We start from the raw sequence: 14,843 nt of genomic DNA, 5'->3' as shown, positions 1-14,843 counted from the left end.
TCAAAAAGTGCACTTATTTAGGACATCCCAAACAACCCCTCAGTTTGACTCAAATCTCCACTTTACTGAGTTTTGAACATATGATAAAACTAAAAGCCATGATAATATCATTGTTGAAGGTGATGCTAAGGCAGTATATCAGAGCCTTAATGGTTCTATGCAACCTCCTCAGGACATTGCTGTAAATGTACAAGACTGTCGAACATTAAGTCTTTCTTTCAATTCAGTTTGTTTTAGTTTTGTTCCACGTATTTGTAATGGTGTAGCACATGATATTGCGCACCATGCTCTGTCGATTGATGAGGCTCGAGTGTGGGATGTTTGTTTTCCATCCTGGTGTTTACACTCCTATCAATCTGATATTGGGCCGCTAGACCCATTGTAATTATCTCTATGAATAAAACTCTTATTTCTTTGGCAAAAAAAAAAAAAAAAAGCTTGAACATCTTTACTACAGACGGAAATGACATGATGGTTATTCTTCATATTCATCTCACTTGCCACCATTTTCATCCGGGACTCCAGTTACAGCTTGCTGCAATTTTTAGATAAGATGAATGTCAGTGCTAGTTTTAATGAGTAACATGAACCCTCCATATGTTTCAACTGAAAACATTAGTGGTGGGGTGTTGGAGGTAGTGGTGGTGGGGTGTTGGAGATAGCAATGATGGTGATGGTGATGGTGGTGGTCAGCCTAGTATAGAAAAGGTTTTCCACTTTCAAAAGTGAAATTTTTTTTCACTCAAATAAACTTGTTTTCCTTTAATCCTGAAAAAAAAGATTTGTTGACTTTCATTTTCCATCATACTAAATTCTAGAAAATGCAAAAAATATTTTTCAGAAAATGTTTTCTGTCAAAACAAACTGAGCATAAGATGAAAACCAGCTTGATAATTCATTACCTGAATGCATGACAAGGTGTATTGCACATCACTTTCTGAAATTTGGTAGTGAAGGACAAGTCTAATTCTGCAACCATATATTACTTGCATTAAAAAAAAATTTGTCAAAAAAATAAAAAAAAATACTAACACTAACTTTTTGTATTTATACAGTGTTCATGAATATTCAAGGGGTAAAATAAAAAAAAATACTATCTATTATCCCATGTTTTATTAAGAAAAAAGAGGAAGTTGATGGATTTTAAACAATGTTTTTGGGGTAAAACACACCTGGATAAGCTCTCTGGTATCACAAGTATGCCATGTTCTTCCAAATTCTTGCAGAGTTTTGGGGCTGTAATATTTGTGCCCTCTAAAATATCAAAATATAACTGGTCATAAGAAAAGGAAAGTGAATTTAGAATTTGTTTATATTCTAAGAACGGAGAGTTAAGATTCACATTTGAATAGAAAAAGAACAAACAGCTCAAGTATATGTAGTAAACAGACTGCGAGAACACAAATTCAATTGAAATGATCCAAAGTCAATCATTCAACTAGCTAAGAAACAAAACTAACGCATGCCATTGGAGATTTTTATTCCTCTCTTATTGTTTGGGGGAATTTGGTTCTCATCCATTGCTAATAATTGAGCCAAACGTGTTGCAACAACTTATTACCCAGAAGCTGAATGGAATTGGGAAGGTCTCGAATGGGATTTGATCCCTAAAACTCGAGCATTTTGCATGCTCGAGTATGAAAATTTCTGCTGCCACACTGTTGGTCTTTACAACTTAGTTTAAACTAGAAAATATGATTTGAATTCTAATCTCTGTCCCAGAAAGATTAAATGGAGGGGGAAAACATGTATTAACCAAACAAACTACTTATTCTACATTGTATATTACCATATGTCAATTTCAGGTTACTTACTATGTTGGTCTCCACTGAATTGACATCCACTTTTAGTCCTTCAATTCTATTCAGTCCTTCTGAAAACCAAATTTATAAAAATGTAAAAGAGAAACATCAGCCAAAATAACACATGAATTTATGGGTCTGCCATTGTATGTATATGATAATGTATTAAACAGGAGAAAAAATTTACGTGCTAAAAACTTAGCATTGTTGTGATCACTCTCGAGCTTTCCAACATTCTCTTGCACTGCAACTAGTTATAGCGATCCCGGGTTTACCCTTGTTATACCGTGATCCGGACATGTGTCCGTGGATGTTGGTAGTTGTTTATTATTTTGTTTACGTCCTTTTACTTCGTATTTGAGTTATAGGATGTGTTGGGCGGATTTGTTTCAGGTTGGTTGAGTTTAGAAACCAAAACTAGTTGCCCAGATTTTTGGCCTGTATGCTCGAGCGGAGGTGTTGGCGCTCGAGCGGGTAATACACCCATCCAGTATTTGTTGTGCAGTGTTGTACGCTCGAGCGTGGAGTTGGCCGCTCGAGCGGATCTGTGTGAGTGGCCGCTCGAGCGTATGGTTGGGAGCTCGAGCGGAGTCCTGGTTCTGCAAAAGTGCTGGGCGAGTGCATTCTGTGCTCGAGCGGGCGGTTGGCCGCTCGAGCGGAAGTCTGTGAGTGGACGCTCGAGCGGGGTGTTTTACGCTCGAGCGGAGACCTGGGTTAAAGTCCCGAAATTGTGACTTTTCAAATCACTTTTTCACTTTCTCTTCTCTCTCTTACTTTTCCAAAATCACCATTGTTGAGCCTCTCACTCTAGACTCTACCTTCTCTCTAGGTTTTGATCTAGTAGGAGTGATTTACTCACCTTTGGCCTTTACAAAAAAGTTGTTGATCGTCGAGGGCTTCATTTTAATTTGAAAATCTCGGGTTTTGGAGCACGTTGGGTTTTGTCGTCTTCTCCTTTGGGACTCCGAATTTGAGGTAGGGATATCCTACTCCTCTCTATGGGTTTTGTCTTTAAATTTTGGTATTTTGAGATGTTGGGCTTGGTTTGGTAATTTTGTGAAAGTTTGGGACTTTTGTGTAATTTTACAAAAGTTGGGGTTTTAGTCATAATAAACCTAGATGCATGTTTGGCATGAAAAGAATGGAATGATTGTTGAATCATTGATGAAAATGGGACCTAAGGGTTGAAATGTTAATTATGGGAATTGCCCTAACTACATTGTTTAATTAATTGGGATAATTAATTGAGAAGAATGAAGAAATGAAATGTTGATTGAATATCCATTTGTGCATTTATTTTCTGTTTTAGAAATAACTGCTTTGGGCTATCGGTGGAGGATAGTCGTGATTGTTGTAGACAATGCATGATGATTAGGTAAACTGAAACTAATCAATGAAATGTGTCATGGAACTTGACGGTTGATAGAATACATTATTTGTATGTATTGGGTGATTGTATATAGAACCATTGTGTTTGTATACGTTATGTGTAGAGGAGGAGATAGGGGATGTACTCCGCGGTTTAGGGGAAGATAGGGGATGTACCTCTAAACCGGATAGGTATTGGGAGGAGATAGGGGATGAACTCCGTAGACACAGCTCATATGCTTGTCTAGAGAAGTGAAGATAGAGCTCATATGCTTATCTTTGTGAAGTGTGGATACAGTTTGTATGCTTATCTGTGGATATTGTTGTTATACATATCTGTTGAGAATGTGGATATAGTTTTTATGCTTATCTGAATGTGAGATATAGTTTTTATACATATCTGTGGAAATGATGATAGAGCTAGTATGCTTATCTGTTGTTAAAGGGAAAATGAAAAGTAATTGGGACTTGTAAGTCGTTGACATAAATATGTTATTTATGTGATTGTATCAGTGTTGACCAACTATCAATTGCTAATGTTTTAGTCATTGTCCATGGTTGGTTTAGTGCATTTCTACTGGGCTGTGGCTCACCCTATATGGGAATATCATTTTCAGGTACAGGATGCATGCCACCTCCAAGGACATAGCTTGGGAGGCTAGAGGCGGACTTAGTGTAGTTGTTTTACTTTTGATGTATTACATGTAACTTCAAGCCAAGGGCTTAATGTGTAAACGAGTTAGTACTCTTTTGTTGTAACCAAGTGTTAACTTGGAAAGCTGTAAGCCCGTAGGGCATTTTGTTTTGATGTTAACATGTAATACTTATGTAATGAAACTCAATGAAATAAAGGAATGTGGTTAGTTTATATGTAAATGCATGTCGTATTTGAGGGCGTTACAACTTGGTATCAAAGCGTACCGGGTTCGAATACTTTGGGTACGTGGGAAGTGATTAGGATCACAATGGGTTTGTCTCGCTTGATAGAGACTTAAATGTGGTATCTTATGCTATGGGCTTAAGTGATAACATGCTTATGTGACTATGTGGGTATGGGATTTAATTTCTGGGATATTGATTGGATCCTTGAGTTTCTGGGAGTCTTGTTGGAAAAGCACTTGATCAATGCTGTTTCTAACCGGAACTCTAGTAACGTCTCGGGACTATCATTATCCGGAAATGAAATTCGTAAGTGCTTATGTGTTTATGTGCTTATGTCGAGTGAATTACAGTTGTCCATGTATTAGGACGTGAGTGTTTAGTTTCGGCACATTTATGAATGTGCTAATGTTCTGTGTTGCCTTTATTAGGATGTCAGGACGAGGAAGAGGTGCTAGGCGTGGTAGACCTGCGAGGCAGGAAGTACCGTTACCTGGTGAGATTCCGGCAGTACAGGAGGGGGTTGGGCAGGCCACTGTGGCCGAGCCAGTAGGTCAGCAGGCTATGGGTGCCTTGGCCAGAGAGATAGCGGGAGCTTTGGGTATTCTTAGAGCTGGGAATCAGGCAGCTGAGACAGGGCCTTCCTTCTTGAAGAGGGAGTTCTTTCGGTGTAATCCGGACGAGTTTATCGGGGATCCTAAAGAGCCGCTTAAGGCAGATGAATGGCTCGAATAGACAACGAAGACGTTTGAGATGCTTGGCATCGAGGACGGAGCACTGAAAGTGACCTTGGCATCCTTCCAACTGAAGGGAGATGCGGGTCAATGGTGGAAGTACGAGAAAGCTCGTGTTGGTGGTACTTGGGAGGCGTTTGTGAATGCTTTTCAGGAGAGGTTTTTATCAGCAGCAGCTAGGGAGAAGCTGAGGGATCAGTTTAGCCGGCTTAATCAGCAGGGCTTGTCAGTGGCCGAGTTTGAGGCTACTTTTACCAGTCTGTCTAGGTTTGCACCTGAACTGGTGGCGTCTGAGGAACGCCCTTGTTATGAGTTTGAGCGGAAGTTGAGGCGGGGCCTCAAGTTGAGAATTGGTGGGTCTTTTATTCGAGAGTATAGACACCTAGTGGACGCTGCAGCTCATATGGAGCTTATGATGCAGGAGGAGGATGAGGGTCAGAGAGGCTCCAAGAGGAGCCAGGATAGTCAGGGTGATGGCAGGAGACAGAAGGGTTATAACCCTCAGCAGTCTCAGGGTGCAGTCTCTAGATCGACCTTTCCAGTGCCGAGTGTAGGCTCGGGGAGAGGCAGTCAGGGGGAATTCACTTGTTACAAGTGTGGCCAGCTGGGTCACAAGGTTTCTGTTTGCCCGCAGAAGGGTGGGGGTCAGAAAGCTGCTTCTTCTTCAGCTAGACCGCAGAGTCAGAGTTTGGGCAGGGGGCAGCTCTTGACTTGTTATCAGTGTGGACAACCTGGGCACATGAAGAGGTTTTGCCCACAGTTGAGTGCCACTTCGGGAGCGCCTGGTTCTAGGCAGACGCAGGGTTTTCAGCCAGCTCAGTCTGTGCAGGCCTCGAGGGCCAATCCGGGAGTTTCGTCATCCCAGTCTGTGCAGCAGTCTTTTGCTCCGAGAGGTGAGCAGGTAGACCAGGGGCCTACGGGGCGCGTGTATGCTGTTACCGCGCAGGATTTAGTACCGGCTCCATCAGTAGTGAGAGGTACTTTTCTGTTTTGCAACTCAGTTGCTAATGTGTTGATAGACACGGGTGCATCTCATTCTTTTGTATCTGCTGCATTTGCATCTGTTTTGGAATTGGAGTTAGCACAGTTAGCATCTCCTATTTGTGTGGTATCGCCTTTGGGTGGTGAGTTGATCCTGAAACAGGGTGTTAGAGGATGTGATATAGAGGTCGCCGATTATAGGCTTCCTTTTCCGTTTGTTGTCATGCCCATGAAGGGTTTTGATGTTATTTTGGGTATGGACTGGTTATCGTCATACCGGGCTGTTATTGATTGCTACCGCCAGAGGGTCACGTTATGTACCTTGAGCGGGGAGTGGTTCCATTTCTTGGGAGACCGGGTTGGTAGTGTTTTGCCACCGGGGTATGATTCGCGAGGGCGAAGTGAGCTTAGTAGTCTACTTGCTAGCTTTGAGAGTGGTGAGAGTGGTGAGACCCAGCATGTATTGCCGAGGGTGGTTTGTGAGTATTCGGATGTCTTTCCCGAAGATCTTGTTAGTTTGCCACCTCACCGAGAGATAGAGTTCTCTATTGATTTAGTGCCTGGTACGGCGCCGATTTCTATGGCACCTTACCGTTTTGCTCCAGCAGAGTTGGTTGAGTTGAAAGTTCAGCTCCAGGAATTGCTCGATAAGGGTTTTGTTCGCCCTAGTGTTTCACCGTGGGGAGCACCGGCACTCTTTGTTAAAAAGAAAGATGGTGCCTTGAGATTGTGTATAGACTACCGGAAGTTGAATCGGGCTACGGTTAAGAATAAGTATCCTATGCCCCGTATAGATGATTTGTTTGACCAGTTGAAGGGTTCCCGTTGTTTCTCTAAGATAGACTTGAGATCGGGTTACCATCAGTTGAGGGTCAGGGAGGAAGATATTCCTAAGACGGCATTCCGTACGCGGTATGGCCATTATGAGTTTTTGGTGATGCCATTCGGGCTTACCAATGCACCGGCAGTCTTTATGGACTTGATGAACCGGATTTTCCGGGAGTTCTTAGACCGATTTGTGGTTGTTTTCGTGGACGACATCCTTATCTATTCGTCTTCTGAGGAGGAGCACGAGGCACACTTGAGAGTGGTGCTTGAGTTACTTAGAGCCCATAGGCTGTATGCCAAGTTTGGGAAGTATGAGTTCTGGCTGAGGGAAGTCAAATTCTTAGGCCACGTGGTATCCGGGGAAGGGGTGTCTGTTGATACATCCAAGGTTGAGGCAGTGCAAGATTGGGCACAGCCTAAGAGTGTGTTTGAGATCCGCAGTTTTCTGGGATTAGCTGGGTATTACCGTCGGTTTGTGAAAGATTTCTCCAGGTTAGCGTCACCGTTGACTAGGCTGACTCGGAAGGGAGTCAAGTTTGTGTGGAGTGAGACTTGTGAAAAGTCGTTCCAAGAGCTGAAAGTTAGATTGACCACCGCTCCGGTGTTGATTATTCCGGAGAGAGGGTTGGGTTATGCGGTTTATTGTGATGCCTCACGAGAGGGTTTGGGTTGTGTGTTGATGCAAGAGGGGAAAGTGGTAGCTTATGGCTCACGTCAGTTGAAAATACACGAGAAGAATTACCCCACACACGACCTAGAGTTAGCAGCAGTGATCTTTGCCTTGAAAGTCTGGAGGCACTACCTTTATGGTGAGAAGTTCGAGGTATTCTCGGATCATAAGAGTTTGAAGTATCTGTTTACACAGAGAGACTTGAATTTGAGGCAGAGGAGATGGATGGAGTTCATCGAGGATTATGATTTTGAGTTGCATTATCAACCGGGAAAGGCCAATGTTGTGGCCGATGCCCTTAGTAGGAAAACCATTAGTGATGTAGCTTGTATAGCCATCCGGGAATGGGAGATGTTGGGAGCACTTGGCGAGTTTGATTTGCTACTGGGCGAATCTGTCGAGGCTGCGGCCTTGTTTTCTGTTGTTGCGCAGCCTACACTTGTGATTAGAGTGTTAGAGGCACAGAGAGGTGACCTTGAGATAGAATCCCTCCGAGAGAAGATCTCCAGTGGGAAAGTTGAGAAGGGTTTGACGGTGTATCCCGACCTGAGTGTGAGATACCGAAACCGTTTGTTTGTACCGGAGTCTTGCCGAGAGGAAGTACTCCGAGAGTTTCACCATTCGCGCCTTGCGGTGCATCCGGGAGGTACTAAGATGTATCAGGATTTGGGTCGCCAGTTTTGGTGGCGGGGTATGAAGAGAGATGTGGCTGTTTTCGTATCGAAGTGCCTTACTTGCCAGCAAGTGAAGGCCGAGCATCAGAGGCCAGCGGGTTTGTTGCAACCCTTGCCTATTGCCGAGTGGAAGTGGGAGCATGTCACTATGGACTTCGTTGTAGGTCTTCCGAGGACTCAGCGGGGTAGTGATGCTATTTGGGTGGTTGTAGACCGGTTGACTAAGTCGGCGCACTTTATTCCTATGCGCGTGAGAGATTCGGTAGATCATCTTGCCGACCTGTATATTCGGGACGTAGTGAGATTGCACGGGGTCCCAGTGACGATCGTCTCAGATAGAGATCCTCGTTTTACTGCTAGGTTGTGGCAGAGTTTGCAGAGTGCCTTGGGCACTAAGTTGACCTTTAGTACGGCTTATCATCCTCAGACTGACGGGCAGTCCGAGCGTACTATTCAGATCCTCGAGGATATGCTTCGGGGTTGTGTCCTGGACTTCAGTGGGACGTGGGAGAGGCACTTGCCATTGGTAGAGTTTGCCTACAACAACAGTTTTCAGTCTAGCATCGGTATGGCACCGTTTGAGGCCTTGTATGGCCGACCGTGTAGGTCTCCAGTGTGTTGGGCCGAGGTGGGTGATGCACCTTTGTTGGGTCCAGAGTTAGTTAGGGAGACGACGGAGAAAGTTGAGCTTATCCGTAAGAGGCTTGTTACAGCCCAGAGTCGACAAAAGAGTTATGCCGACCGTAGGAGGAGGCCTTTGGCGTTTGAGGTAGGTGATCATGTCTTTCTGAAGATATCACCTAGGCGAGGCCTGATGAGGTTTGGGAAGAGTGGGAAGTTATCCCCTCGGTTTATTGGTCCTTTTGAGATCCTTGAGAGGATTGGTGAGGTTGCTTATCGATTAGCCTTACCACCGCAGTTGTCCGGAGTGCATGACGTGTTTCATGTGAGTATGCTTCGGAAGTATGAGCCAGATCCATCACATGTGTTGGATTGGACTGATTTAGAGGTAGATGAGGATGCCTCGTATGAGGAGAGACCGGTACGGGTCTTGGATAGGCGGGATCAGGTCCTGCGTGGCAAGACCATTCCTTTGGTGAAAGTCTTGTGGAAACATCACGGAGTGGAGGAAGCCACTTGGGAACGTGAGTCGGGAGTCCGTGAGAAATATCCGGACTTGTTTGTTGATATGTAATCTTGTATTTAAATTTTACTTTTTGTTGAACTTAAGAGCTTTTATATATGTCTTAAGTTGTGAAACATTGAAAATGTTTTGATTATTGGAAGTATGTTTGGAACTTGTCTCATATGGAAGTTAAATGTGACACTATATGTGTTGAATATATTGTTGAAATTGGAAAGATAGTGCATAATGTTAATGCATGTTGAAAATACATATGTTGTTTACATATTGTGATATGTCTCTTGTTAAAGGGATGGGATGACCGGTAATGGGTTGAATTGTTGAATGTTAAATTGTAACATTGTCTAAAATGAAGGAAAACTTGTTTTAAAAACTTGTGCTTAATTTCGGGGGCGAAATTCTTTAAGGGGGGGAGGTTATAGCGATCCCGGGTTTACCCTTGTTATACCGTGATCCGGACATGTGTCCGTGGATGTTGGTAGTTGTTTATTATTTTGTTTACGTCCTTTTACTTCGTATTTGAGTTATAGGATGTGTTGGGCGGATTTGTTTCAGGTTGGTTGAGTTTAGAAACCAAAACTAGTTGCCCAGATTTTTGGCCTGTACGCTCGAGCGGAGGTGTTGGCGCTCGAGCGGGTAATACACCCATCCAGTATTTGTTGTGCAGTGTTGTACGCTCGAGCGTGGAGTTGGCCGCTCGAGCGGATCTGTGTGAGTGGCCGCTCGAGCGTATGGTTGGGAGCTCGAGCAGAGTCCTGGTTCTGCAAAAGTGCTGGGCGAGTGCATTCTGTGCTCGAGCGGGCGGTTGGCCGCTCGAGCGGAAGTCTGTGAGTGGACGCTCGAGCGGGGTGTTTTACGCTCGAGCGGAGACCTGGGTTAAAGTCCCGAAATTGTGACTTTTCAAATCACTTTTTCACTTTCTCTTCTCTCTCTTACTTTTCCAAAATCACCATTGTTGAGCCTCTCACTCTAGACTCTACCTTCTCTCTAGGTTTTGATCTAGTAGGAGTGATTTACTCACCTTTGGCCTTTACAAAAAAGTTGTTGATCGTCGAGGGCTTCATTTTAATCTGAAAATCTTGGGTTTTGAAGCACGTTGGGTTTTGTCGTCTTCTCCTTTGGGACTCCGAATTTGAGGTAGGGATATCCTACTCCTCTCTATGGGTTTTGTCTTTAAATTTTGGTATTTTGAGATGTTGGGCTTGGTTTGGTAATTTTGTGAAAGTTTGGGACTTTTGTGTAATTTTACAAAAGTTGGGGTTTTATTCATAATAAACCTAGATGCATGTTTGGCATGAAAAGAATGGAATGATTGTTGAATCATTGATGAAAATGGGACCTAAGGGTTGAAATGTTAATTATGGGAATTGCCCTAACTACATTGTTTAATTAATTGGGATAATTAATTGAGAAGAATGAAGAAATGAAATGTTGATTGAATATCCATTTGTGCATTTATTTTCTGTTTTAGAAATAACTGCTTTGGGCTATCGGTGGAGGATAGTCGTGATTGTTGTAGACAATGCATGATGATTAGGTAAACTGAAACTAATCAATGAAATGTGTCATGGAACTTGACGGTTGATAGAATACATTATTTGTATGTATTGGGTGATTGTATATAGAACCATTGTGTTTGTATACGTTATGTGTAGAGGAGGAGATAGGGGATGTACTCCGCGGTTTAGGGGAAGATAGGGGATGTACCTCTAAACCGGATAGGTATTGGGAGGAGATAGGGGATGAACTCCGTAGACACAGATCATATGCTTGTCTAGAGAAGTGAAGATAGAGCTCATATGCTTATCTTTGTGAAGTGTGGATACAGTTTGTATGCTTATCTGTGGATATTGTTGTTATACATATCTGTTGAGAATGTGGATATAGTTTTTATGCTTATCTGAATGTGAGATATAGTTTTTATACATATCTGTGGAAATGATGATAGAGCTAGTATGCTTATCTGTTGTTAAAGGGAAAATGAAAAGTAATTGGGACTTGTAAGTCGTTGACATAAATATGTTATTTATGTGATTGTATCAGTGTTGACCAACTATCAATTGCTAATGTTTTAGTCATTGTCCATGGTTGGTTTAGTGCATTTCTACTAGGCTGTGGCTCACCCTATATGGGAATATCATTTTCAGGTACAGGATGCATGCCACCTCCAAGGACATAGCTTGGGAGGCTAGAGGCGGACTTAGTGTAGTTGTTTTACTTTTGATGTATTACATGTAACTTCAAGCCAAGGGCTTAATGTGTAAACGAGTTAGTACTCTTTTGTTGTAACCAAGTGTTAACTTGGAAAGCTGTAAGCCCGTAGGGCATTTTGTTTTGATGTTAACATGTAATACTTATGTAATGAAACTCAATGAAATAAAGGAATGTGGTTAGTTTATATGTAAATGCATGTCGTATTTGAGGGCGTTACAAGCAGCAGCGCAAAGGACGCCAACTTGTCTCATCCCACCACCTAAGGTCTTCCGTAGAGTCTTTGCCTACAAAACCATTAAAGAAGAAGAAGAAGAAGAAGAAGAAGAAAGAGAGAGAGAGAGAGAGAGAGAGAGAGAGAGGGAGATATCAAATTTCTGCAATGAGAGAAAAACAGAATTCTTAATTGTTGCAAAAATATCAGTAATACCCTAGTAATAAAATCTTTTGAACCAACAATGACAGTTCTAGCTAGAGCGTCCAATCCTTTGATAGGCATACCTGGATTACATTATGTGAAATAATGTAATATAACAAAACAGAGAAGATAACTTCTTCAAGTATGTAATTTAATTTTCTTCATGCCAGCTTCAAATAAAAAAAAAAAAAAAGGTCCAACTAAGAACTAAGTTGTAAAAACACAACACCAAAAAATATATAAATGTCAGTCACCATGTAACCCTACCGAAACTGAATCAGCAGCCTGCACAAGCCTATGAACGGGAATGCCAAGTGCCTAGAGAACAAATTTAATCAAGTTGAAAACTTGGGCATCCTTTCATAGATGTATTTATTAATAAATATAGTGAAGTACAGAACTCAAAATAATCATGGACGAATTATGAGTAACTCTCCACTGAGTCTCAAAAAATTATGTAAGTTTTGACACCGAATGGAAATGAAATTGTTCAAATTTAACTCAAACCATAATTGTAAAACACAAGCAGATAACATGAAACACAGTCGTATCAAATCTCACCAAGGTGGTAGTAGATTTATCTATGGAATGAGAATCACCACCAATGACAAAAAAAAAACAGAATGAAATAATTTAATTTCCTTATCTTGTTTAGAAATTTCCATCTTTAACGTGGCCACTCCAATTACAACCATTTCAACCTCCTATGCCATGCAAACTACAATAAAGACCTTCAATATTTGGATCCTTGGTAGTTAAAAACACCGGAGTCACTTCAATTACAACCATTTCAACCTCCTATGCCATGCAAACTACAATAAAGACCTTCAATATTTGGATCCCTGTTAGTTAAAAACACCGGAGTCAACGTACACGAATATTAGTCAACATACAAACTGCTAGATTATCATGACTATAGTTCTTTAGCAAGTTAATTCTTGATACCAAAAATTAAAGTACTGCACTTCAATCCAAATAAACTTGTTGCTAATGTACAACAACAAAAATGTTCAAACACCTCCAAATTAAAAAGGTCGCAGGTGTTGGTAACCACGAGAAAGTAAAAAAGTTTCAATCAAGTTTCCATGATATTAACCTATTGTAGCACTCCCCCTTGCCATCATAAATGCATTCAGTAGTGCAAATTTTCTTCAATTCAAAATCCTCAAAAAACAAATGGTTTCTTAGTTTTCTCGAACAGTTCCAACATAAAGCACTAAAATCTAACTACATAAGCAATCATTCTTCTAAATATCTCTCTTTACTGACCAGTGAACACCATAATTTGTAGCATACAACTGTATAATGACAAGTAGAAGGTTGGAAATATTTTTACTCACAACTGATGCATTAAATATACGGGCGCCATCGATGTGAATTTTCAGCCATGCTTCTTTGCTAGCTCCCCAACTTTGTCTATATACTCTACAGGAAGGCATTTACCACCACAGTTGCATTTAGTAAGCTACCACCAGTAAGCATTGCATTAGATATGGGACAGGTCAATCAAAAGGTCCCTTGCTTAACCTCCTCTTTTCTTTTTCTATCTACATTTATCCAAGTGGAGGAGAGCAAGGCATTGATTTAGTAGATCAGGTGCTTTCTTATTCAGTTGTGATATCAGTTCACGTCTTACTGATAATATTTGTATTAAAAAATAAAAAATAAAAAATAAAAAATAATCCAAATGGAGCCTTAAGTGGCAAGCTTATTCGAAGTGAATATGATCAAACGATTCAAACCATGCTTTTAATTCTCCATCAAAATTTCAAATGCATTCATGAAGACACAAGTGCTCACTTTGCATGCGTGGTTTCCAAGCAGATAAGCCTAGTAGTTGGGTAACAAATTTCCAATTTAGGGTCTCTAATGGCAGCTTCAATGAGATCAATATCCATTGTCCCATCTCTGTTATTCTTCACTGTCCTTGGATGTACACCTCCAATTGTGGAAATGCCTCGATTCTCATAGATGTGGATATGAGAATTGTCTCCAAGAATGACTTCACTACCCCTAACCTCACAATGAACAAGCACACTGATTAGGTTACCCATAGTCCCTGAAGGGACAAAAAGGGCCGCTTCCTTGCCTGTGATTGTCGCCAACTCTGTTTCAAGGCGAAAGGCCGTTGGGTCATAACCCAGTACATCATTATCAACTTCAACATTTGCCATTGCTGCCCTCATTGCTTGACTTGGTTTGGTCACTGTGTCGGAGCGGAGATCCACCGTTCTGGTCACCATTTTTGTTGAATTTAAACTAGAAAATACACCAACAAATAAGAAAATTAATGAAGCCGCCTAAGAACATAGAATTCAGTCACAAAACCATAGACAGTTTTCAAAAGTGGGACCACTAATGAATCCTGTAAAATGTTGAGTTCATTCATGTGCATATTATTAGAACTTTACTATTCACGGTTCAATTCGTATGATTGGATAGGAGTTTCAACCAAGAAGATTTGATTTGTGTTGTTGAATCTTAAATTAAGTAAATCGCATGATTCAGTTGCGATTCACTATGATTTGCTACGATTCATGCGATTCATTGCATAATGTATGATATAACATTGTTTTTGCAAAATATAAAAATAGATCAATTAATTATATTGATATACATGCTTTTATATGTACATTCATATCTTTATAAATAATACTTGTGTATATTTTTATATATAGTATACACATAAAAAGTTATATATTGTGTTAAATAAAGTAAATTTTACTATTTTCCACACAATTCACAAATCACTATTCACTATTTTAGCATAAGGATTCACCATTGGATTTGCAATTTGATAACAATGTTCATATATATATATATACACGTGTATTCTGTCTTCATTTTGTGTTTTTGTTTTTGATTTCTGTGTACAGAGTAGAATTATTAATAAAAATTGATCAAAGTGATTACAGATAAAATAAATGACTAAAAAAATGAATTAAAACATCATATTGAATTAATATTTAAGACCATCTCTAATCCTTCATCATTAGATCTTTCATCAAATTTAAATTTAATGAAAAATTGATGAAAATGATACTCCAACCGTTTCATCAGTTTGGTATCAAATGAAAGAAGCAGTACTTTTTTTCCATTAAATGAATAGAGCATTTATTCTTTTATCAAATTTG

General features: G+C 40.8%; 1 protein-coding gene across 1 annotated transcript; it reads right to left on the bottom strand.

Annotated features, from left to right (window-relative positions):
• Positions 1-415: 415 nt before the first annotated feature.
• On the bottom strand, positions 416-13,952 carry LOC114300387 (low-specificity L-threonine aldolase 1-like). Its single transcript, XM_082913026.1, has 6 exons — positions 13,556-13,952; positions 1,990-2,052; positions 1,815-1,873; positions 1,173-1,273; positions 903-969; positions 416-535 (listed from the first exon to the last, which is right to left on the bottom strand). Exons 1-6 carry the CDS (start codon positions 13,950-13,952, stop codon positions 494-496), a joined length of 729 nt encoding a protein of 242 aa, XP_082769152.1. The 3' UTR covers positions 416-493.
• Positions 13,953-14,843: the final 891 nt, after the last annotated feature.

The sequence above is a fragment of the Camellia sinensis genome, chromosome 1 (genome assembly GCF_055761805.1).
Source record: "Camellia sinensis isolate YWXY chromosome 1, ASM5576180v1, whole genome shotgun sequence".
NCBI lineage: Eukaryota > Viridiplantae > Streptophyta > Magnoliopsida > Ericales > Theaceae > Camellia > Camellia sinensis.
This window is presented reverse-complemented; position numbering and strand designations above follow the sequence as displayed.

What these genes read in the sequence shown, in the direction of transcription:
- LOC114300387 (XM_082913026.1), bottom strand. Translation starts at nt 13,952, where the DNA reads ATGGTGACCAGAACGGTGGATCTCCGCTCCGACACAGTGACCAAACCA. An exon ending in AGACCCTAAATTGGAAATTT is followed by an intron (nt 2,053 to 13,555) that starts GTTACCCAACTA and finishes CGCTATAACTAG; the next exon opens with TTGCAGTGCAAGAGAATGTT. An exon ending in CAATGCTAAGTTTTTAGCAC is followed by an intron (nt 1,874 to 1,989) that starts GTAAATTTTTTC and finishes TTTGGTTTTCAG; the next exon opens with AAGGACTGAATAGAATTGAA.